We start from the raw sequence: 25,384 nt of genomic DNA, 5'->3' as shown, positions 1-25,384 counted from the left end.
TTACACAGTTTTGCAGTTTCCTATTGTGTTATTATTACAAGGATCTGGATTTTGCAAATATTAAAAGAGTTAAGATTTCGATATTTATCACTTTTGCTGTTATTATGTGATTATGTTAAATGGGACCCTTTTATGTCTGAAGAATGGATTGGAGAGAGGTGAATCATTAAATGCAGCATTTTTTCGCTTGGAGAGGATTGGATCAGTTAATGAGTGATCACTTTAGTGTGCTATCTAGACTGACAAGTCTTAGATATTCTTGATTACCTTTTTCAGATGTTTCTGAAATACAGTAGGTTCTTTACACATTTTCTTTCAGAAATAATTTTGGGTTAAATGTGGAAGGCAGTAGAAAGCACCAGAGTGGGATTCCGTGTATCTGAATTGTGCTGCTGACACCTGCTTGCTCAGTTAACACAAAACAATCCATGTTCCTCGGGGTCTGTGTCCTCGTTGTACAGTGAGTAGTTTTGACTAGAAGGTGTTGGCAAACTAAAGTGCTACTGACCAGTTCTGTCCAATATTCTGTTTTTTACAGTCATTGAACTGTAAGGATAATTTTTACATTTTTAAAGGTTTGTAAAATGGCAAGAATGTGTGGTACCATATTTGTCCTGCAAAACCTAAATACAAAAAAATTTTTTCAACTCCTTGACTGGACGTTCCATTGGGTTCCTCTGAACTATTGGCATTCAGCTTTAAATGATTTATTAGTTGATTCATTTTCAGTGCTGATTTTTTATATATAGTCCTGCACATCTGTGTTTGGTTTCATTTCTTTCATGTTTACTTTGTATAGTGGCCTGTGATGTGATACCTAATACCTGCCTCTTCGGTGTCCATTATACATCCAATTGTACTCTTTTAAATTTGGGAGTGGTGGCTGCTTTCTAAAGCTTTATAACTTGAAATTCAATTTTCTATTAAAGGAAATTTCCAGTAAAATGAGATAGTAAGGGGAAAGAAACACTTTTTTTTGAAATACTTAATACTCTCATTTTGGAACTTCAAAAGTTGTGTTCTGTTTTATGGAAAAGTTAACAATAAATGTTAATATTATCTAATAAACTGCAGAACTCTCTTCTATATAATTTTTTGAATATCACTTTAGGCCAGCATATGGTGTGTTCACAGCAAGCTTGGCCTTCTCCCTGGGTTGTTGAGCATGGAAATGTGGCCACTGTTAAAGCTTGGATGTATTTGAGAGGTGGTCAGCTGCTATATCTGGAGGAATTCAACACTACATATTGTTCAGTTGTTAATATACATTAAAGATAATGAGCTAATTAATTTTTCATATCATTGTTATTTGATAATGTGTGGGGAAATTTGGCCCTTCAAGAAAAAAAGGTTGGTCAGAAATAGGAGCTGCTTTATAAAGTTGGCCTGCAATCATCACATTTCTCCAGAGAGAAAATGGTTACCCTGTAATAATCAGCCTAATGAATTCAGAAATCCATTGATTGTCCCAGCTCTAGGTAGATTAGGTAGAGACTTGCTTCAAGGAGTGGAATTTATGAAATGTTTACTGCATCCAGCAAGCAGAGCCGCTATAATACAGCTGCCTCCTCAGTGGTTTGCTTTGATCCTGTGGAATGAAAGGACAGGAGGATCAGCTCAGGTCTAAATGAGATTACAGCTGGTTCTGCAGCTTATCTGGTCTATTGCCAACTAGTGTGGCTTTGCAAGTCCTAAGGGGTTTACAACAGAAACTGTTTATTGAGTAGCATCAGTTTACTCAACACAAGCAGGCTAATCCTTCCCAGCCTCAGCATGTTGTAGAATTGTGCAGGAGCCAAACCGAAAGCTGGTGTAGCCAAACCCTAGAGCCCTTTGTCTCGCTCTATATTGATTTTTACCTGAGTTAAAGGCAGTAAAAAAATAAAACCAATAACCAGTCCTATTGTGAGCAAAAGGTTAATCTCACTTAAAATCTTACAAAAAGTGTTTGTTAACCCTAGAAGGGACAACCTTCTTCCTTTTTTTTTTTTTTTGACTTTATAATCAAGTAGGATTTTCTAGTTTTGAATTTTGAAGAACAAGATAAGAAAAACAGCTTAAAAGATCTTGCTAGGCATTCAAGTTAAATGCTTAAGTCTCTTCTAGTATTACTATAACAAATGGCTTTGTGTATAGACTATGGGATGATTTGTCTCTAAATAGTAGTTTTTTGCTTTATACCCATTTTCCACACTGCAATCATTTGTTTTAATGTGACAAACAAAATGCATGAAGACATGGCTAGAAACTTTGATTAAGGAAAAGAACTCAACTGTCAGGGTTAATGACCAGTAGTTATTTTGCCTGATGACCCCTTGATTAGTAATATATTTCTTCAATGAATAAAGACTGGTAAATCAGGGTATTATAAAGATATGCCTGTTATAAATAATTCTTTGTGTGTTTAAGTTTAATTTCACTATTTTATTTGGTACTTTCTAAAACCTTCAGTTGTAAGATTTTAATTACTACAGTCTCATTTCTAACAAAGATCCTCAGTATATCTGATAGTAGAAGATGATTTGGAGTGAGACAGACCTGGGTTACAATTCTATTTTCGTTACTTGTTGATCAAATTATGTAACAATTGAGTTTATTTTTTCACCACCAAATTGGAGATGATATAATTTACCTTGCAGTATCTAATCAAACCAAATTAGAAAATAGTAGAAAGTAACACTGAGTTAATCAGGTTAGTCAAGGCTACTGTGGTTCCTCAGGAGCCCATGGCACTGAAGATATATGCATGGGATCCCTCCCGTGATGCTAGAACGGATATTTAAAAGACATGATATAGTAATGATGAGAGCTGTGCTCTGTATACATAAATCAGAGATGCCCATTGCCATCTTTAAAAGTGTATGATCTTGGGGGCAGATAGAGAAGTTGTCAGGTAAATATCTTTCCCTAAAATCATAGCAGTAGCCATGAGTATAAAATCTAGTCTAGTTCAAACTTTCTGAGAGGGCCTGAATAGTAAACTGTTATTTAGGATAGATGGATGAGCCATGTATTTATGAAAGGGTCTGCTTGAGTGATTGATTACTCAGTTGCTTCATACAAAGCAATATATATGTGTGTGTAAATACTGTCAACTGTATTAAGTAATAAGTAAAAGATAAAGGTAAATTATTTAAGAAGAGTTCAGTGGTCTCTGAGTTTACTTTCTCCTAATTGGCAATGAACATGTACCCTCAGCTATATGTAAGCATAAACCTGTTACTATGGAAACATTCGGAGGCTTTCTAAATGTACTATGTGATGGAATCAGCTAAGACTGATGTTTATCTTAAACACACAGTTTGTCCAATATTTAAACCTAATGGACAAGATGTGTACCAGTTGAAAATGTAGTATTTATCCAATCATTTCTATTCTATCAAGCCTGATTCTAAAGCAATAGGTTGCACTTATAGAGTAATAAATTTTTACTGCATTTGGAGATAAAGGCTGTTGGTGGTGATTGCTTAAACTCTTTTTGCTCAATCATCTGAATGGTGCAAATCAAAGCATTTTGTCAGACTGTGAGAAGTTTCACCTACATATTGCTTCCCACTCACACAGGTCACCCTATAAATTACGTTCACCGTTTTACAGCATAGCTGGTGCTGGAAGTTAAATTGATGCCCACTGGTGGAACTCGTAAAACATTTTCCTGTTAACACGACCAGGCAGAGTTGACATTGTTGATGGTGGATTCGATCTAATAAACCATTGGTTCTAGCAATGATTTTTACTGTGTTTCAGAGGTGATGATGATACAAGTTTAGTGATCCAACAGTTCTTCCTAAATGACAGAAAATTAGCTCTACTGTCTATATTACCGAATGCCGAGAAGAGTAGGAGTAGGGGGTTCTTGGAGCCTAATATAGCCTCATGTTCTGAAAGATGATGAATTATAGGAGCAAACTCTTTAACTTGATGTATACTTCTTCACAAAGAAAAATACTATGTTTCTCAAAAGAATATGTTATATATCATCTGTTGGAAATTTGGAAATAACCTTGCTATTACCTTTTTATTCAGATACGTAGGTTGTGCTCTTCTTTTAGAATCTTTTACACAGATGCTTTTAAGCTAATTATCATTTCTGAAAGGAAAGCAGTCTTACATTTGGTTACCTTTTTGTTTGTTTCTCCGTTATCTAAAATTACTTTCCTATAGGAAAGGGTTTCAGCAAAGGTTTTTTAATTGTGAACCATAGCAACAATCAATTTAAACATTTTTTTCCCCACACGAGTAAATTTCAGGGGTTAAGTTTTTTTTATTGGTTATAAACAATGGGGACTATATTAAAATCTATTTTGAAATATTTCTTCTTTGATCACAAAACTGTATGAACCATTGATCATAAAGTTTTATTCTTGTTTGAAGTAAATTAGTTTTTCCTATTTCTAGTTAAAATTCACAGGATGCCAACAAAGTCTTACAATTTTATCGCTGTAACAAGGATCTTTCTTTTTTTTTTTTTTCTTTCTCTCTCTCTCTCTCTCTCTCTCTCTCTCTCTCTCTCTCTCTCTCTCTCGGTGTTGTAGCTCTTCCTATAGTTTTGTTGCACATTCATACTCAATTGGTGATCTTCCTGTGGTTTGGTTCCATTTTATGAGATATCCTCGATCTTTTATTCAACACTTCTTATCCCAGTATATTGTAAATTTTTTACATGAGGTGTGTGTTTCTGATGTGCAGATAAATGTTATCAGCTCTGCTATGCAGATGAAACCTGTCATGTACAAATAGCATGTATCAAGCCCCAAGCATGCAGAACTAGATAAATCAGCTCATTTGCTGAAGCCTTGCAAAAAAGAAATTAGTAACATAACAATCCTTTGAGACTCTCAGCCCTAATAATGGAGCTTCATAATAACCCCCACAAATCATTGACTCAATGGATAATCTTTTAGGAAAACTTTCTTCAATCTATCTTTTCTTCCCTTTTAAGGAATTAGAATAAAAACAAACAGGGCAAATAGCATTTCTAGAAAGAAATGTGTGTATATCTAAGTACCTGGAATAACAATTAAAATTAAGAAATTTATTGACTGTTAAATAAAAATGTGTTTCAAATAAGTTTATACTTTTATTTCTTTTTGATGATTACTTATATACATTGACTAGTAACAGCTTTTTCTTTATAAAATTCAGATTAAGCTTTTTTTTTTAGGTTAGTATATTGAATACACAGATGTTATACTGGGTTGTTGGGGACAGGAGAAGCACAGAGTAGGAAAATAAAAAGGAGGGAGAAGAGGATTTGGGATAAGAAATCTAGAGGAAGCATTTAGGTTGTACTTAGATGTTTATAAGTTGTATAAGAAAAGTGACAGAGCTAAGGGATAGGTTGCAATTCATTTGAGGTAGACCTTTTTAAGACTCTCTTGAAAACTATAGTCTCTCTTGTCATAAAAATAAACACATTTACACATATGCAAACTTTACACATAATTTCCAGGGGTCTATAAACTTCTAGGACTTATTTCTATACCCCAGGTTTAGAATTATATTAGAGTGGTAACTAAGCTATTATTTCTATTAAAATTGGTTATATTTTTGATGAAGAAAATTCTTTATAAAACACCCCTAGGTACTTTATGACTGTTTGACTGAGTTTTGAACGGAAAACAGTCACTATTAGAGCCAAAGATAAGGTTTTTAGCTCCATTATCACAATTGGCAGTAGTTAGTAGTGTCTGATTGTTTAATTTACTGCATTTCTTGAGTGTAAAGAAATATTGAGGATGCAGAATGCTTAAGAGGTTTTAGAAAAATTATTTATCAAAGAATGTCACTTTTTCCCAATGCATTAACTATTGTAATTATACATTGGGACGATCTGTTGACTTGGAAGTGGATTTGATTTAAATGGAGGGAAAAGAGACTGGACATTTTCAGTATTTATTGAAACACCTAGTCCATTAAGGTAAATTACAGAGCAAATTTCACTGTGACAGGAACATTTGGGTACATGTAGTTAAAGTATCAGTCAACATTACCATTAGACTCTTTCTTTTGGGGAATTTATTACCACCAATTAGGAAAAAGTGCTCACAAGTGGAATTTAGACCTGAAAACTTGTGGTAGAATATTTGACCTCAAAAAATGTTTTGAGTCTTTACCTTTAATAAAATGATCTTGAATTCTTTTGAACCAAAAGCACATTCCCCCACAGTATAACTGAGCATGTGTAGTTAAGATGTACTCTAATGATTGCAGCTGTAATTAGAGGATAGAGCTGACTGTGTGTAACTAAGTACCTGGAATAACTAAATTAAAATTAAGACATTTATTGACTGTTAAATACAGTTTTGTTCTGAAGAAGTATATACTTTTATTTCTTTTTGATGATTGATCTTATACATTGACTAGTAACAGCTTTTTAAAAATAAAATTGAGACTTTGTTTTTCTATTCAGTTTGGTGTAGTTGATACACAGAAAAGTGAGATGGTGAGAGTTAAGTTAGGTTTTGGAAGATGTTTTTATTAATTAGCTTTAAAAGATGACCTCAGGTTCATAAATATATTATCCTATATCTAGGGAAAATTTAAATGAAGCTCGCTTATAAAAACCTACCAATTATTAATGAAATGTGAAAGCAACAGAACTGTATAAAATTTATGAAAAGTAAATATGATACTCAGCATAAAATGCTGCAGTACATGCTTGATATGGGTGTTTTGGGGGACGGAGAAAAATAAAATAGCTTTTTTCAAATGATTCTTATCTTTGCAATTCATTTGTCCTAAAACAAGTATAGAATTTCTGAGATTGTTGTAGATGGTTCCTAGGAGCCTTAAAACATAACTATTTTGTCTTAAGTCTGCCTTTGCTCTGTGCAGATCTTACCCCTTGATTATACTTATAATGAAAAGTATTTGTTTCCCTCTCCCCATTTGTGAATTCCCTGAGGTCAGATATATATCTTTTTCATCTTTTAATCCCTAATTGCTACATGGTACTTAGTATATAGTAGATAGCCATGACAAAACATAGTGGCATAAAATACCACAACAACAGCTCTTTTATTATGCTCACGGATTCTGTAAGTCATGAATTTGGAAAGCCAAGGACAGCTCTTCTCTGCCTCAACTAAGATGGTTCTGTCTGAGGGTAATTCACAGGGCTGGGGACTAAACCAACTGAAGGTAGAGGATCCAGTTCTTCTTCACTAACATGTTGAGTGTTTGAGCTCCAATGGCTGAAGACAGGCTTAGCCAGGACAGTTGATTTAAGTACTACCTATTTTTGAAAGAGTGTTCTCAGTGTAATTGTACTTGATAACATGGCATTTCAGCTCTCTAAGACTAAGTTTTCCCAGCAAACAAGACAGAAGCTTCATGGTCTTTTATTACCAAGCCTTGGAGTCACATAATGTCATATCTGTTGGTCAAAGCAGTCACAGATCTCCTAGATCCAAGGTGTGGCAAAGAATTTGTGGCCATGTATAATGAAAAAACGAGAGGGAGAGAGGGAGAGAGGGAGAGAGGGAGAGAGAGAGAGAGAGAGAGAGAGAGAGAGAGATTGGAGATCTCTGTTCCAAAATAAAGGCAATTTTTATAAACTGTTCACATTATTGCCTATATTGCAGATAAATACACTGAGTGGCCAGATTATTATGACCACCTGACGTTTGTAGGCAAATTAGCTATAATTTCACGCTAAAGTTGTTAGAGGGCCAGACCATTATAAATAGGGAAGCAGGGTGTTTACCACTACAGAAGTGATTTTTTTCTGAAGATATGGGTAAACAACATGATTTAACAGCCTTTGAACGTGGGAGATATATATATATATCTGATTTTCTTTTTTAGCCATCAGTTTCTAAGGATTTTCCCATCTTATTTTTCTTCTATGCAAAATCTACACATAACTTACTATTTTAGGTAAGATCCAGTATATGTGTATATGTTTGCTCAATTATAGTTAAAGAGGAAGAAAAACATACTTGAAATCCCAAAAGGCTAGTGTGACAACTTTAGCATTTTATCTAATACTAGAGGTCCAGTGCACGAATTCGTGCACTGGTGGGGTCCCTCAGCCTAGCCTACGCCCTCTCGCTATCTGGAACCCCTCGGGGGTTGTAGTAGTGCATGAAGCGGCAGGCGGCCGGGGAGGAGTCCGAGCCGTGCCGCTCCCGTTCATCCCAGCCCTGCTGCGCATCCCACCACTCAGTAGCACTGCCACAGCTGCAATCGCCAGCCGTGAGCGCCACGTCTGGTGCCTGTCAGTCAGCTGAGCGGTGCTTCCACTGTGGGAGCGCACTGACCACCATAGGGCAACTCCTGCATTGAACGTCTTCCCCCGGTGGTCAGTAGGCATCATAGCGACCAATCAGTCATTCGGTCACTTAGGCTTTTATATATATACTAGAGGCCTGGTGCACAAAAATTTGTGCACTCGGCAGGGTCCCTCAGCCTGGCCTGTGCCCTCTCGCAGTCTGGGACCCCTCGGGGAATGACCACCTGCTGGCTTAGGCCCGCTCCCTGGGAGATTGGGCCTAAGCTGGCAGTCAGACATCCCTCTGGCAGCCCGGGAGCCCTTGGGGGATGTCCACTTGCCAGCGGGGAGCAGGCCTAAGCTGCAGTCGGACATCCTTAGCACTGCTGAGGAGGCGGGAGAGGCTCCCACCACCACCACTGTACTGGCAACCGTCAGCCTGGCTTGTGGCTGAGCAGAGCTCCTCCTGTGGGAGCGCACTGACCACCAGGGGGCAGCTCCTGCATTGAGCATCTGTCCCCTGGTGGTCAGTGTGTGTCATAGTGACCAGTGATTCCCAGTTGCTCTGCTGTTAGGGTCAATTTGCATATTACCCTTTTATTATATAGGAGTGCCTGGCCAGCCTGGGTGAGGGGCTGATGGCTGTTTGCAGGCTGGCCACAGCCCCTTCAGGGTGGGGATCCCCCCTGGGGTGCCTGGCCAACCTGGGTGAGGGGCTGATGGCTGTTTGCAGGCTGGCCACAGCACCTTCAGTGTGGGGGTCCCCACTGGGGTGCCTGGCCAGCCTGGGTGAGGGGCTGAGGGCCGTTTTCAGGCTGGCCACAGCCCCTTCAGGGTGTGGATCCCTGCTGGGGTGCCTGGCCAGCCTGGGGAGTGGCTGATGGCTGTTTGCAGGCTGGCCACAGCCCCTTCAGAGTGGGGGGTCCTGCTGGGGTGCCTGGCCAGTCTGGGTGAGGGGCTGAGGGCCGTTTTCAGGCTGGCTAAGCCCCCCAGTGGGGACCCTCACCCCATGAGGGTGTGGCCATCCTGGGTGAGGGGCTGATGGCTGTTTGCAGGCTGGCCACCGCCCCCAGCCACCCAAGCTCCCAGTGGAGGCTGGCTGGAAGCAGGTATCTGGGATTCGTCTTCTATAATTGAAACTTTGTTGCCATGAGCGGAAGCCACAGCCGGCTCAGGGCAGGCAGGAAGCTTGGCTTCCTTCATCGCCCGGGCAACCAAGCCTCCTGCTTGCTCTAGCTCCGTGGCTGCCGGCCACCATCTTGGTTGGGTTAATTTGCATTTAGTCACTCTGATTGGCTGGTGGGCGTGGTTTGGGACGTAGCAAAGTTACGGTCAATTAGCATCTTTGTCCCTTTTTTTAAAAATATATTTTTATTGATTTCAGAGAGGAAGCGAGAAGGAGAGAGATAGAAACATCCATGATGAGAGAGACTCATGGACCGGCTGCCTCCTGCACGGCCCCTACTGGGGATCGAGTCCACAACCCGGGCATGTGCCCTTGACCTGGAGTCGAACCCGGGACCCTTCAGTCCACAGGCTGACGCTCTATCCACTGAGCCAACCCAGTTAGGGCCTATCTTTGTCTTTTATTAGTGTAGATATATATATACATGAAGATGTGCACGTTTTATTGTGAGACTTCTAACAGAGATGATCTTACCTCTGAAGTGCCTCTAATATGAAGGACTAAGATCCTGGTTAATAACTCAAGATCTTACTCATGTGATATTCTTCTAGCAGGCAAACTTGGAAACTGACTAGTTTTATATTGAGACCACTTCTTCTGCCCACACACTTGCTATTAAATTTGGAGATGAGTTTCTGGAAATGCATGCCTAAACTGAATATAAACAGAACAAGGTTATGTGGCATTACGCCTTAGGAAATGAGTTGTCACGGTCAAGTGGTGATTGCTGTCTTGTTCTTTTAGAAATCCCTAAGTCATACCATTCATCTGCTTATAGTATCTTATAGCTGTTATGTCAAAGGGCTTCAACCAAGCCTAAATGTGGTCTTTACCCTCAATCATCTTGAGGTGCTGTAAAACTTAAGTCTGAATTCTACCATGATAATTTCTCTTTGAATCTTTGTGTTAAGTTCAGGACTATTACTTGTTGACCATAGGTTAAACTGTTCCTCCAGACACAGAATAAATGGCAGGAACATAACTTTACCTAATTCATAGGGTGAGAAATAATGCTTATAAGACACTTAGCATGATGCTTGGCACGTGCTAAACACCAATAAATGCTGGATGTTGCTATTGTTTCTATTAGGTGAGCTGCAATTTGAATTGGGACATTCAGAAATTTTTATTTTCTACTCTACTATATTGCATCTTTTAGAATGTAAGTGGGCTAGTTATGCATGTATATTTTCATGTGTGTTTTTCCAACATGATTTTAACCCATGGTGAGCTTGTCTTTACTCACAACATTTTGCCAAGTGTGGGGAGAGTCTACATCTCTTGTGATACCTTTTTTTTTTCTTACCTGAAATCACATTTTACCTTTAGTGTTTTCATATTTTTACTTTTATATATTGAGTTTTACTTTGATATTTTTCTACTGTTTATAGAAGAATGTAGAAAATTGTTTGTAAAATAGCCATGACATCTAGAACTATATTAGATTCTTTATAGATTTTATATATTTTGTGTTTTCTTTAATAATGTTAGCACTAGTGACAGAGCTTCTTTCAATGTGTATATTTTTATCAATGTTCCTTCAGGAGGTATGCAGTCACATCTAATATAATAAATGTATTCTTCTGTAATCTTTGCGTAGTTAGTTTTCTGGTGCAGAAAATGTGATTTAAAAAAAAATTACCTATGACTGCATGGGTATTTCTGACTATATTTACTATAGTGCAGAAATTTGATTCTTCCCTCAGATCCACATTACAGTAAATCCTTGGCATTTCTTGCATTTGCCTCTCTCTGATTTCTTCATGTTTACAGAAATGATTATAAGGTCTTAAACATCTTTGTATTGTGTTACAATAACAGATTATCATTCTTCTTATTCTGACTGACACTGCTTGAGCATACAAACCATGGAGCAGGAAGTATTTTACGTATTCCAGGATATATAGCTTCTTTTCAAACCAAAATACTAAGTGGATTGCACATTTCTAAAACAAGTCTGTTTTGGGGTCAGTGCCTTGTACTTAATCGGAACTTGTTTTTGCTGTGTTAACTCTTACATTGAAGAGTCTAATTGCTAGCTTTAACTTTTTAACCTAGGGGTTTGTTTGTTTTTTTCAGAGCTCTGAATCAGATCCCCATAGTACTCTTAGTTATACTCCCTTATACCTCAACATTTTGTTGTGGAGAGGTCTACAGTGGTTCAGCTTTGTTGCCCATTTTAAATATTGCCTTGAGCCCTAGCCGGTTTGCCTCAGTGGATAGAGCATACTTAAGGACTAAAGGGTCCCAGGTTCGATGCTGGTCGAGAGCACATACCTTGGTTGCAGGCTTGATCCCCAGCCCTGGTCGGGGCATAGGCAGGAGGCAACCAATCAATGTGTCTCTTTCATATCGATGTTTTTCTCTCTCTCTCTCTGTCTCTCCCACTCCTTTCTACTCTCTCTAAAAATCAATGGGAAAATATCCTCAGGTGAGGATTAATAAATAAATAAATAAATAATGCTTTTCAGTGCATTTTTCTTGGTATCTTATAGTTTTTCCCCCATACAGAATTCTGGTATTGCTTCCGGCTCTTCGCAAGGCAAAGCTACATAGGGCTTTTCCAGCTTCTTTTCCTAGGCTTAATGAAGTTTTTTTCAACCCAAGTAGGGAGAGAAGAGAATTTATCAGTGTTTAAAGTGTGCGTGCACATGTGTGTCTTAGTGCATAAGAGTGTATCTTAGTGTGTAAGAGACAAGTACAGGCTTCAGAGTCAGATTTATGTTCCGATTTCAGGTCCAGCCCTTCTTATCCATGTGACCTTTAGGTACATTATTTTACTTTATCATCTTTAAAGAGGATTAATGACACCTATCTCATACAATTGTTCTGATTTTTACTTAAAAGAATTTCTAGAACATAGAGGATGATCAGAAATGATACCCCTTCCTAGGGAATAGGTTTTAGTTACTGAAGAAAAGCTTACTTATTCAGAAATAATGGGCAAAATCCATCCTATCCAAGCATAAGTTATTTATTGTCATTTGAAACCAATACTTTGAAAAAGCTATAAATGGGCTGTGCAAATGGAGGTATTATTTTATTTAGAGTCTGGTGTGTTGAAATGTACTCATGAACTTTGCTATATTGATGCAGGCAGTTGAGTTAGTTGCCAAATGGATTTTAGTGGTTTGATATTCATCTTACTAAAAACTAAAGGACCTGAAATGGTTCTCTAGCCACTAGTTCAAGTTGAAAGCATCTCAGGCAGGTTTTTACACAGAGAGAACATACCAGATATTTAGTTAGCTTTTCTGAGAACTGCTTGCTATGATATTCTTTCCCCAGGCATTTGTACACTTTTTTTCAGTACTTGAAGTAATATTAAATATTATCCAAGAATACCAGTGTAAAGTGTCACAGAGTCCAAATGTTGTATAATTGATTCTTATAATAATATTTGCTTATGTGTAGTTATATGAAAAGGACTAAGATTTGGTCTTGCAGCAGTTTGATCTTTTTGTGGAATTGCTTTAGGTACATGTACTAGCTAATTCTGTGTTTTCTATAGTATTTCATATGTCCACTTCCCCTGGGTAAATTGATTTAAATCATCTGGAATATTGGAATTAATGTCATATCTCTTTGTTCAAGTACTAATTATTTTTAAGTGAAATGCTACTACTTTCAAAGTCTTCTTCCTTAGTTCCATCAGTTATTTTCACTGATTTTTCTTTAATTGAAGAAAGAACATCTAAGGATGGTGTCCATGCATTTGTGTATACTCTCAATTGATATAGCAGTAATATAAACAGAAACAGGAATAATATCATAGTTGTGCATTTAGTTTTAAATAATCATTATTAATTGCTGGGCATATTGCATAAATGACTTCTACTCCAGATCACTATAAAATATCTTAGTATTTTCCCTTCTTATATTTCTGCCTAAATTTTCAATTGAAATAAACAAAAAAAAAGTGAGCAAATCATGAATCAAAATTTGAGACAGTACTGAATTCATGGTTTGCTATGTTATGGAGAATAACTTTCTGTTGTTTGTTTATTACTGTGTGCTATGTGAAAATGACTGGATCTTTTTGGACCACGGTGCTAAGATTGTGTCCTTCACAATTTTGTATAATAGTACAAGGCCCTATTTCTTTTCTAAACAAGGAAAATATTTTAACTTAGAATGCCACACATAAGCCAAATATACTTACTTGCCTCTTGGTACATCAGTGTCCTAAAGCTTTTAGGAGAAGATGGTTTAAAAAATTGTTTTTATGTCTAGATTGTAAGTAAAATCACTTGTCACAGTGAGTTGCAAAATGCAGACCTTCATTCAGACGCTGCCTGTTTCTCATTTAGATCTGACACATTAAAAAGCATATAATTAATGGTTGACATTAGTAATTAACATTAACTTTATGGTGCTTAATATGCCATCATTCATCCATCAAATAACCAGAATTGCATAATGTCTTAGCATAAAGGTTTTAATTATATAAAATGGTCCTTCAGTTTTCATATGGGATAAATGTTAAAAGTCCAAAATGTATTTAAAGATTTTTGTAACGCGTTTGTCGGATGTTAGCTATATTTTTGTTTCTTTTTAGGAATATGCATCAACAATTGTGTCAGGAACTTCAAAAGGAAAATGTGGACCTAGTTGTGCAGTCTTCATTGTCGGCTAGAGAGCGCCACCTTGCTGCAGTTGCCAGTGCACTGTGGAGACATTTCTTTTCATTTTTGAAGGGTCAGAGAATGTCACAAGCAGTGCCTTCCTCACAACTTGCAGATGCTGCTGCAGGTCAGCTTTGTAATTTGCTAATTAGTTTCTCATTTTTCAGATTTTCTCAGTTTTTCCTTCTGTTGTTTGGTAACAAACTTATTTTATAACAGTGTAATAAATATTTTGACAACCAGATGAAAAGAATTACATTTGGCTTGTTTATTATTTTCCTATTAATAAAGGTAAAAATTAAGTGGTTATTTGCTAAACATAAGATAATGTTCAGTCTTAATATTATTGAATGTAGATAAACTTTTCTTATGCATGCAATATTTGGAAAGTAAATAGCATTTGATTTATTCTAGTCCAAGTTATTTATTTTCAAATTATATGTGTCAATATCTCAGTATCGACACATGTTGTGTAAAGAGCAAAAGAATGTAGCAGGAGTTCCACTTCAATACCAGCCAGGTGAAATCAGAGTGATGTCGAATATATAGAATGTTATTGTTCTGATTCTATTTTATGTTGTAATTTTTACTTGATTTGATTATTAACCTAATGACATTTTAGGCTCTAAAGCAGCGGTTCTCAACCTGTGGGTCGCGACCCCTTTGGGGGTCGCCTAAGACCACCAGAAAACACATATATAATTACATAAATTGTTTTTGTGATTAATCACTATGCTTTAATTATGTTCAATTTGTAACAATGAAATTGGGGGTCACCACAACATGAGGAACTGTATGAAAGGGTCGCAGCATTAGGAAGATTGAGAACCACTGCTCTAAGGGACTCTGAATCCTATGACATTGTAGGCATGAAATTGAATATATGTGCATATATGCAGTTTTCTAAGAAGAGGGTTCAAAGGATATTTTGCCCAAAATATGTTAACAAGGACTGGAATAGACAGAGATCAATATGGTGACTGTATGTCTTTAAATGCAACTTATGTGAAGGTGTTTAATATATTTTATTCTAATGCTTTAAAAAAACCAAGGTTTATTTTATTGTACCCTTGTACAGAATTTAAAAGATCTTGAATTCTGGTAGCACTTCCATAATTAAAACATAAACAATGATAGATTGAAAATTTCTGACAGGGCAACGGTTTTCCAACTACTGTGATGTCTATGAAAACAGATATTGATATTCAATCAGTATAATCAAAGCAGTCATTAGTAACTGATGTTACTTATCTTCCATTCTTCATCCCAGTGAACAAAAATGATAGCACACAAGTTTAGTTAATGCTGTCTAGGTGCTAAAAGTAAGTGGGTTTGATTTACATGTAAATGTAAATCAAAATACATGTGGGTTTGGGGTTTGTTTTGAAATAAAGATAGGTTAGGAGAGAAAATTTTCCTGCATTTAAAAAAAACCAAACCAACTGTTGATGAATATGCACTTTTATTGCCATTGGGAAAATACCAGTAGGAAAAGGACTGTCATGGAGCTTATAGTCTAGTGGAGGGACAGAATAATAAATAAATAAGTAATGTAATATGATAATAAGTGCTGTGGAGAAAAATAAAAATATAGAATAGGCTAGGGATAGGGTAGGCCAGGGTCAGGTTCTACTTTTATTTTTATTTTTTAAATACATTTTTATTGATTTCAGAAAGGGAGAGAGAGAAACATCAATGATGAGAAAGAATCATTGATTGGCTGCCTCCTTCATGCCCCTGCTGGGTATCGAGCCCACAACCCAGGCATGTACCCCTAACCGGAATCAAACCCAGGACCCTTCAGTTCTCAGGCTGACATTCTATCCACTGAGCCAAATCGGCCAGGGCTGTACTTCTAAATAGAGTAGTCAGGGAGGCCTGAGCAAACCTAACGGAGGAAAGAGGTCCATGCTATGCAGAAGTCCAGAAGCAAGAGCATTTCTGGTGTGATTGAGGAACTACAGGGAAACCATAAAAGCTTGTATGGTTCAGAAAGGGAGAGAGTAGTCAGAGATATGATCAAGAGGTAATGAGAGCTTGCCCCGGTTTCTGTGGCTCAAACTAGTTTGTATTCTACCTTGTATGCAGTTGTAAAGCCTTTTGCTTTACTCTGAGATTGGAAACTGTTGGAAAGTTTTGAACAAATGAATGATATCCCTCTGGCTGCTATACTGACAACAGACTATAGGAAGGCAAGGAGAGAAGCAGAGAGGCCATTTAGGGGACTATTGCAACAGCACAAATGAGTTTGGGCTGAAGTGGTAGCATAGAGGTTGTGAGCAGTGGCCAGATTTCCAGTCCAAAGGTAGAGAAAGTATTTTAAAGGTAGAGCTGACAGAATTTTTGAAGTGGGTATGATATGGTAAGCAAAATAGATAAAGAGAGAATTCCCTGTGTGTGCTGAGATGAGGAAGATTGTGGCAGGAGCAGATTTTACGAGGGCAGACTAGAATTTTGATATTGGACATGGACATATTTTTAATATCCATTAAAATTCCAGTAGGGATGTAAAGTAGGCATGTGGATGAACCTAGGGTTCAAGGAAGCGGTCCAAGCTGGAAATTTAAATTTGGAAACTACTGATAAATAAATAGTCTATAAAGCTATGAACTAGATAAGATCACTTGTAGAGTTAAGTATTGGTGAAAGAGAAGTTTGAGGACAAACTTCAGATTTGTAAGGTACATAGTAACCAAGAAAGGAGACTACAAAAGGGATGCCAATGAAATAAGAGAAAACCAAGAAAGTGTGATGCCCTGGAAATCAAATGACAGCATTTCAAGGAAGAGGAAGTGATCAGTAGCTCAGATGCTGTTAATGGGTCAAGTCAGATGAGACCAGGGAACCGATCCTTGGATTTAGCAAGAGGGAGGTCACTGGTCACCTTGAAGAGAAGAGTACTTTTTGGTGTGGTGGTAGAGGCAAAGGCCTGATTGAAGATGATTCGAGAGAAAATGTGAAAATAGGAATTGCAGACTGCATACATAGATAAATCTTTTTGAGTATCACTGTTTACAGGAAGTAGCAGAATGGGAATGTTAGCTAGAGAGAGACGTGGAGTCAAAGAGGTTTTTTGATAACTTGGGAGACATTTCAGCATAATGCGGGAGTGGGGAGAATTGATGGTGCCAGAATGTCACTTGTTTTTCAGTACCCAGTAGAAATGGGATCCTGTAGAGGACTTGGCCTCAGATTATCTGTAATAACAGAAGAGAAGGCAGAGTAAATGGGCCCCCTGGAGGCGGCTGGGTAGATGTGGTGGGAGCTTGTGGTAGTTTCCTCTGATGTTTCTCATTTTTCTGTGAAGTAGTAATTAACAGTATTAGCTAGAAGTGAGAATGGGGAAGAGAGAGGGTTTGCAGTGCTATAGGAGAAAAAAAACCCAAAACTGAAATGGGCTAGAGAACTGTAGGAATGCCGGCCAGTTCTAAGGGCCCACGTAAAGTTTGCAGTTACAAATTTAAAGTGACATCAGTCAGCGTGGTTGCTCACCAGCCATTTACTGGTGTGGATACATGTAGGGAGAAAACCAAGAGTTGGAATTAAACAGGTGGTGTCTTTTCCAGGCAAGCACAACAAATTAAGGGGGTTGATGGTATACACAAATGAGTACAATAATGGGCCATGCAATCAAGCTGCCTAAAAAAGGAAGGAAGGCATCAAGGCAGTGAGGGACAGGATAAAGGTTGTAGGATCAATGAATTGTAGGTCCTGGTGAAATCAAAGACTTGGTGGGAGTTGAGAACCTACAGGAGGAGAGTTGAAAAGCTAGTTTGGTACCAGAAAGTGGGTTCCTCAAGAGTTGAAATTGTGGAGAGATTGTATTTATTGTTAATGCCAAGGTCTCTTGGTATCACTGTGAGAGAGAGATTCGTTGAGGGAGACAATTTTAAGAAACTGAAAGGCCAGGATACTGGGAGAACCTCATCAAGGATTATGACGAGTGCTATTAGTATGATAGTGAGCTGCAGTCTTTAAGGAATGAGGGTAGATGAACTAGGAAGCAGTAGATAAATGTAACAAGGAGAATTAGTGGATGGAATAGTCTGATGACATGAGAACCAAGGCTAGAGGTTTTTGGAAGGAGGAAGGGAAAATATTTTAGAAGCAGCAATAAACTCACCCTATCTGTAGGGCAAGTTGTATGAGAGGTTTGGGAGAATAAATAGCCATCGTTTGAGAAAGCTGCATGGAGCTAGTGCTTAATAAGGAATTTATTGACAAACATAAATTAATATAGTACAAATTAAGTTTGCAGATTCCCTAGAAATCACAAAATAAAGTATATTTGTTTAACATAGTTAATTAAGGAATTCTAGTTCCTAGGTTTAGTGGGTTCTGAAGGAAGCGTAGTGTCATAGATTCTTTGTAGGTCAAGTTTTAACAGAAGAGAATGTGCAATGTCTAAGAGTGAACTATTCATCTGTGGCAGGTGGCAAGTAAATTAGCCTGATTGGAGAAGAGCAGATGCCAGAAATGGTTTTCAAAATGGGTTTTTGAATGAGGAAAGCACATTAGAAACACCCAGGTTATAATTTGCAAATTGAGGGAGCCATTATAGATTCATAACAGTAATGCTGAGATAAATTATCTGGGTGCTTTCTTAGAGATCTAGATGATTACAACAGAAATGTCTTTGAAAACATTTCAGAATTTAGTTCAGTTTTAGCTTTTTGTTCTATGTTTCTAAATATGACATTATGTAGGGCTAATTTTTTTTATCACTATTGATACAATTTTGGGAGGGCAAAAGGTTTTTTACAATTTTTCACCACAAGTTTCTCTTAATTTATATCTAGATTTTACTTTGCTAGCAATGGACATGCCCAGCACAGCTCCATCAGATCTTCAGCCTCAACCAGTTAAAGCAATGATACAACTTTTTGGTTGGGATGATATCATCTGCCCTCTAGTTGCAGCAAAATATTTAAGTCATTTCCTCCAAAACAGGTGAGTAATTTTATTTCAGGTATTCACATTAATGTATACCCATGATAGATCAGGACATCAGGAAAGTAAAAAATTTAATAAATAAAACCTGATCTTTACTATACATACTCACATTTTGCCAGTTTCTTGCTTTTAGATTTATCAGCATTTTGTCAGTAGTAGTAGCTGTAGAAAAGCTAACCTATCAGTCAGAGCATCTGCCCTCTGATGGTCAGTGCACGTCATAGCGAGCGGTTGAGCGGCCTTAGCATATCATTAACATATTACGCTTTGACTGGTTGACGGACAACTGGATGACCGGACACTTAGCATATTAGGCTTTTATTATATAGTATTGTATTATTTTCCATACGGACACTGTAAACCTCCTTTTGCCCAACCCTATACTTATCTACAATGTCTTATTGTGTGTATCTGTAGTGTTCATTTTCAGCAGTGCATGTCTGCATTAGTTGCATTTGTCTATGAGGCCAACAGGTGGGGAATGTTCGAATTTTTTTATTATTATTATTCCTTAATCTCTTATACTCAAGGGAACATAATGATGCCAGTTTTTATTTTTGTTTTTAATATCTATCAATTTATCTTTCAGCATGTTATGTGAAGCACTTTCTTATTCAGGCTGTGTATCTTTTCAAGCCTTAACTATAAGATCATGGATCCGTTGCATTTTGCAAATGTATATAAAAAGCCTCAGTTTACCTGATGATTTATTAATTGATATAAATCTGGAACAGGCAGTTGGTAAGTATTGCAGGTGTTGTGCTTTCTAGATAGCTAAATATATTTTAAATTTTCTGTTTTGTGCCATAAATTAAGAGAAAAGATAAAAAAATATATTTTTAATTAGCTATGAATATAAACAAAAATTTATTTCCTTTTGCAGCCCATTTCTTTTTTCCTGATATTTTCCTGTTACTATATATAATAATTTCTTTCCTGTAAAGATAAAAGAACTTGTTTCCTTGGAAGCCAAAAAAAAAAAAAAACTTGCTCTCAGGTGACAACCATCTTTTACTATACCTTGAAGAAACTGATCACAAAATAAGGTGGAAATATGAAGTAAATAACTAGATATACACTGTGAAAATCCTAAAATGAAAAATATCCAATTATGGATAATTCTCTCCTGTTTTATTAGATATTTTGCTTTGCTTTTGCTGTATATATAATCATTGAGTGATATTTCTGCCTTTTTTTTTTTTTTATTTTATTGATTTTTTACAGAGAGGAAGGGAGAGAGATAGAGAGTTAGAAACATCGATGAGAGAGAAACATCGACCAGCTGCCTCTTGCACATCTCCCACTGGGGATGTGCCCGCAACCCAGGTACATGCCCTTGACCGGAATCGAACCTGGGACCCTTCAGTCCGCAGGCCGACGCTCTATCCACTGAGCCAAACCGGATTCGGCTATTTTGTGCCTTTTTTAAAAAAAATATTTCCATACAGTTCTGGTTGCCTGTAGGGCATGCCTTTTCCTAACGCTGTTCTTTATGGCCATTTATGAATTGCACAAAGGCTGGACTGAAAAATGCTCCACACTTACTTTGATATGTTATTACATCAGTTGGCTTAACATGAATAACTTCTTTAGGGCTGTGTTGTTCAAACAAGTACATGTTTATTTTTAAATAAAACCTTTCCTTAGTGACAAAAAATTAATTCAAAGTTTTTAATTATGTGGAAATTTGAATTTTAAAGGAAAGCATCTCATAAATTAAGAATACCACATTTCCTGCTCTCTTATTCATATACATATAAAATATAAATTTATATAATAAACATTACATAAATATCGTTACTTTCTTTTAACAGAAAAAGAGTACATGGAACAGTTGTCCGAACTGACAAGGTTGCTGTTTAAACTCTCAGAAGTAAAGAATATTTTCTCAGAGGCTCAAGTTGAATATTTACCCACCCCAGAAGACCCTAAAAGAGCACTAATTCAATTCCTTGAGGTATTTCTCACTTAATAGTATAATTAAGATATACTATCATATTTCCAAAAACCTTGAAGTATTCATAGTGCTTTTCTATAAAAGGAAATCTTCTAAATTGAATCATATTATTGGGTGCCCAATATTATGAAATTCTGGAGGATTAAAAATATGGATCTAAGGTAGAGTACAATTCACTCTTAAAGGCAGAAGAATTACATTTAATGAAATACAGGAGGAAAGAATGCTATGTATACTAGTAAGCCTTTCACCTTACACTAAAGCTAACCTAAATTGTAGGAATATCTTATTGTTGAAATGGTTGGATAACAATATTCTTTAGGTGCTTGGGAACTAAATTTTCTTGTATGTGGTTCATAATACTTCGAACTAACTGTTTACTATCCTGTAATAAACAGTGTAAATTTTACAGTAAAAAATTTAATCTCTTCAGCATAAGCAGCACCTACTTTATATGATAGTGTGATTGGGGCTTTAAAATTCAATCCATTTGTTCTGTCTCCATAAAAAAAAACTTCCAGTCAACATTTTATTTTCAGTTATTCATTTTGTAGGAATACATGTGATAGTTTTTCCTTTATTGCCTAGTTGAGGTTATTAATGTGTTTGGATTTGTGTTTCTCTAAGCTATTCATAGTAAAAGTTGATTTATTTTCCCACAAAGAGATTGGTTTTGACTGCAGTGCAAATAATTAAAACCCATAAGCTTTTTTTACAAATGTGAAATCTTCCATTGGTTTTCATTAAGTTCAAGTACAGTTTTATGACAATTAGCAATGTCAGATAAATTCTAAAAATACCTAATAATAGTACCTGCAGATATAAAATACACATTTTTGCCTAGTCGGTGTGGCTCAATGGTTGAGGTCACTGTTCAATTCCTGGTCCAGACACATGCATGCTTGATCCCCAGTAAAGGGCATGCAGAAGTTTCTGTCTCTCCCTCTTCCTTTTTCTCTGAAATCAATAAAAATATATTTAAAATAAAATACACATTTTTGTTCAATCTTTTATTTGGTGGTTGATTGTATCTCAACCTGTAATTAATTATAGATTTATGCCAGTAATCGTCCTGGACCAGAAAGGGAGGTAGAAGTCATGCATTCCACTGACCATTTTGAAAAGCTCTTTTAATTCAATCCTGTCCACATTAGTTATTCTCTTGGCAACCAGTAAATAATAGTTGTGTGCTAAATGCTAGATAGTACATACTATGTTAGGATTTCTTAGGGATTTGAAGAACCAAAAGAAGTAGTCCTTGATCTTAAAGGACTTGTCTGAAAATATAGAATATACACAAAGGTTAAAATAATAATATATGACAGTACAGTATATGGTAAGTGCTAATTAGTTGATAGATCAATCAGTAGATTAAGAATTCAGAGCATCTTAGTATAAAAAGTTTGGATTTTATGCCATGAACAGTGTGAATGCTTTATACATTTTTAAGTAGGTCTAATTTGATTAAATGACTTTTCTGGAAAATTAATAACAATAGAGTGGATTCAGGGAGCATCTGAAAGCTCTTTGACTTTAACCACCTGTCTCTCCTGCTCTCTGAGTGACATCATCATGACTTTCCACTCTCTTTTCTCCAAGTGCAACATCCTCTCAAGGTCTCACTTGATTACCTATCTACCTGAACTATATCCCTGAGGGTCTCACTTCAACTACCCTTACCAACACACTCAAAGTCATCTACCCTTTGTCTTTTGGTCACACCTGCAAACCCTCAACCTTGGTTTGGTGCAACCGCTTACTTTCTCTCTGTCTTATCTGCTGAGAGCTGCAGTAGAAAAATCACCTAACTGTATACATTGGTACCATTGTGTCCAGTTCAGGTCATTGAAATCCACCATAAGTTCCCAATAATAGTTTGAGAACTTTAGTACTCAAACCTTCTAACCCATCTCTAGCTAGTCTCTTTTGTCTTCTATTCTTTTTGTGCTTATTTTCACCCTTCCTCAGTTTATTCTTTTATTGATTTCCTCTTCTTCCCACTTCACTGTTCTCCTTACTATCTCACTGTCTCATCTTACATTTCTCTCTTCCATCTCCTATTTTCCATCTCTACTCTTTGTGCCTCATCCTTTTTTCCTCTGAGGAAGCTAAGCTGGCATCTAATGGCTCATAAGGAAAATTTTTTTTGGGGGGGAATCAATTCATAATCTCAAAGCTGAACTTTATAGAGGTCTTACTTGCAAAAATTTGGTAACCTTTGTTACCAAAGGTCTTCTTTGTATGAATTTTGGGATTTCGAATTTCCAGTTTTATGCTAGGATATTTGGAAGTCTCTCTGTGATTTTCGTTATAAGCTTCTTTCACGTCTTTTTACTAATATTTTGCTGAGTCAGATCTTGAATGAATAATTATTGGTGAATTGTTTTTTTTGTTCTCACTTTAACCTTTATTTTAATTATTAAAAGACAATTCTTTTTAGTTGCATTTTAATTACTGTGAACATTTATTGAAAAGTTAAGGATGAAGGCTTAAATATAAGGTATGTGTCTAGAGAGAGAAATTAACCTTTATTTTTAAAAGTCTATACTTTATAAAACTTGGAAAGCTAAATCATGTTTTCCCTTATTTATAGGCTGTTGGTATAACTTACAGGAATCTGCAAAAACCTTCTGATAAATCTGCCATGGTCAAAAAGTCCTTAGAATACCTTGGTGAAATATTAAAATATATAAAACCTTATTTGGGGAAAAAAATATCCAGTGCAGGGCTGCAACTGACATATAGGATGATGGGTATGTATTTCTGACATTATTAAAACTTTGTGAGATTGAGTCTTTTTCATGATGGATAGGAATATACTAATATAGTAGCTAAATCACCGTTCTCCTTACAATCATAAGAATAATCTGAAAGACAAAATAATTCATGTTGGCTTTTAAGCGTATCTCCGTCTTGCCCCACCTTCCTTCAGAACTTTTCTTGTTATGCTTGTGTTAATATTAAAATTAATTATGATCAGTACAGAAAATATGCCAACACCAATTTGCTATCAGTAGTTTGTTATGAATCACTTACATTGTGAATACCTGGATAACTAAAATGGACATTCTTTTTAGTACTTACCTATGCTTTGTTAGAATTTGAAATATCAGAAAACCATCACTTCCTTTTATTTTTATGGTTTGCTCTCTATGAAGGAGGTCAGGAAAGAATTTATTACAGCACTGAAGATATTTATGCTTCAAACCTTGTTTCTCCCAACATTATGTTTTCTTCTTTCAAAAAGAAATCTTTTTCTGTGCCTGTTCTGTAATAACAAAGTGCATCCTTCTTTAAGAAGTCACTAATTTGAATACCTTTGTTCTCTAAAATCATGTTGCTAACCAAAAATAGGAACTGGATAAAGAGAAATGAGAAGGATTTCTTCAGAAGTTTTTATACAGAATTGAAGGTGTTTCATTTTTTTTATTTCTTCTATGGCCAAAACCTTATATCTGTTCCCTTTGATCTTGTAAACATATGAATAAAACTGATTTGGGCTGTGTGAAACCTTTTATATTTGTTGTAAAATATAAAGGAAAATTTGAAATGTGTAAATATGGATGTTTTAGAATGTAGTGAAACCTATAGTAGCAATTCAGGCATCTTAATTTTAGAGAAAAATATAAGTGAGAATTTATCATAAACTTAACATAGTAGAATGTAGATTAATAAGTATTTCAGCATTTAGGCTTATACTTTATTAGTCTGCCAAGCTAATATGATTTCCAGGTATATCTTTATTTTTACGAGATATATAGTAGACTTAACCAGGAACTGCAAAATCATTTTTGGATTGGTAATATGTAGATCCACAGCAAAAGTGTCCTGATGAAGAAATGAGGGCCTTGTTTGTTTTGTTACAAGATTGTTTTTAATTTATTGGAAGATTGATTTGTATTCTTTCCTTTTGTCTAGATCTCATAGACTGGGAATAGAGTATACTGCTACAATATTTCCCATTTAACTTATTAGAAAGTTTAAACCTGTTCTAAGTATGCAGAACTGGGATATAATATCCTCTTGAGAGAAAGGGAGTGAATCATTGAAATTTTGTGCTTTACCTTGCCAGATCCTAACTGGGAATACTACTGCTATTCACTTGCAAGGTTCAAACTTTTGATGAAATCACACTTCAGATTAAGGCATCCGGGGTCTTCATTGTAACTCAGTGACTTTTTTTTTTTTTTGAGAGGAGAATTGATAAATAAGTAATATTTTCAACTTTCCTCTTTATATCTTTTTTTTTTTCCTCTAGAGGCCCAGTGCACGAAATTCGTGCACTGGGGAAGGGGGAGGGGTTCACCTCAGCCCAGCCTGCACCCTCTCAGAGTCCGGGACCCCTTCTGGGGATGTCCACCTGCCAGCTTAGGCCCAACCCGCCTGCAGTGGAGGTGGGAGAGGCTCCCGCCCCCCGCCATTGCGCTCGCTGGCATGAGCCAGATTCG

General features: G+C 36.5%; 1 protein-coding gene across 1 annotated transcript in view; it reads left to right on the top strand.

Annotated features, from left to right (window-relative positions):
- Nucleotides 1-25,384, top strand: part of MMS22L (MMS22 like, DNA repair protein) — a 105,529-nt gene that overhangs the window by 60,136 nt on the left and 20,009 nt on the right. Inside the window, exons 14-18 of the mRNA XM_023759754.1 lie at nucleotides 13,960-14,153; nucleotides 18,826-18,976; nucleotides 19,569-19,720; nucleotides 20,794-20,936; nucleotides 23,530-23,689. Of these exons, the coding sequence (XP_023615522.1) occupies nucleotides 13,960-14,153; nucleotides 18,826-18,976; nucleotides 19,569-19,720; nucleotides 20,794-20,936; nucleotides 23,530-23,689 (800 nt within the window). The remainder of the gene's footprint in view (nucleotides 1-13,959; nucleotides 14,154-18,825; nucleotides 18,977-19,568; nucleotides 19,721-20,793; nucleotides 20,937-23,529; nucleotides 23,690-25,384) is intronic.

The sequence above is a fragment of the Myotis lucifugus genome, unplaced genomic scaffold (assembly GCF_000147115.1).
Source record: "Myotis lucifugus unplaced genomic scaffold, Myoluc2.0 scaffold_161, whole genome shotgun sequence".
NCBI classification, from domain to species: Eukaryota; Metazoa; Chordata; class Mammalia; order Chiroptera; family Vespertilionidae; genus Myotis; species Myotis lucifugus.
Note: the sequence above shows the minus strand (reverse complement) of the source record. Positions and strands in the feature narration are given on the sequence as shown.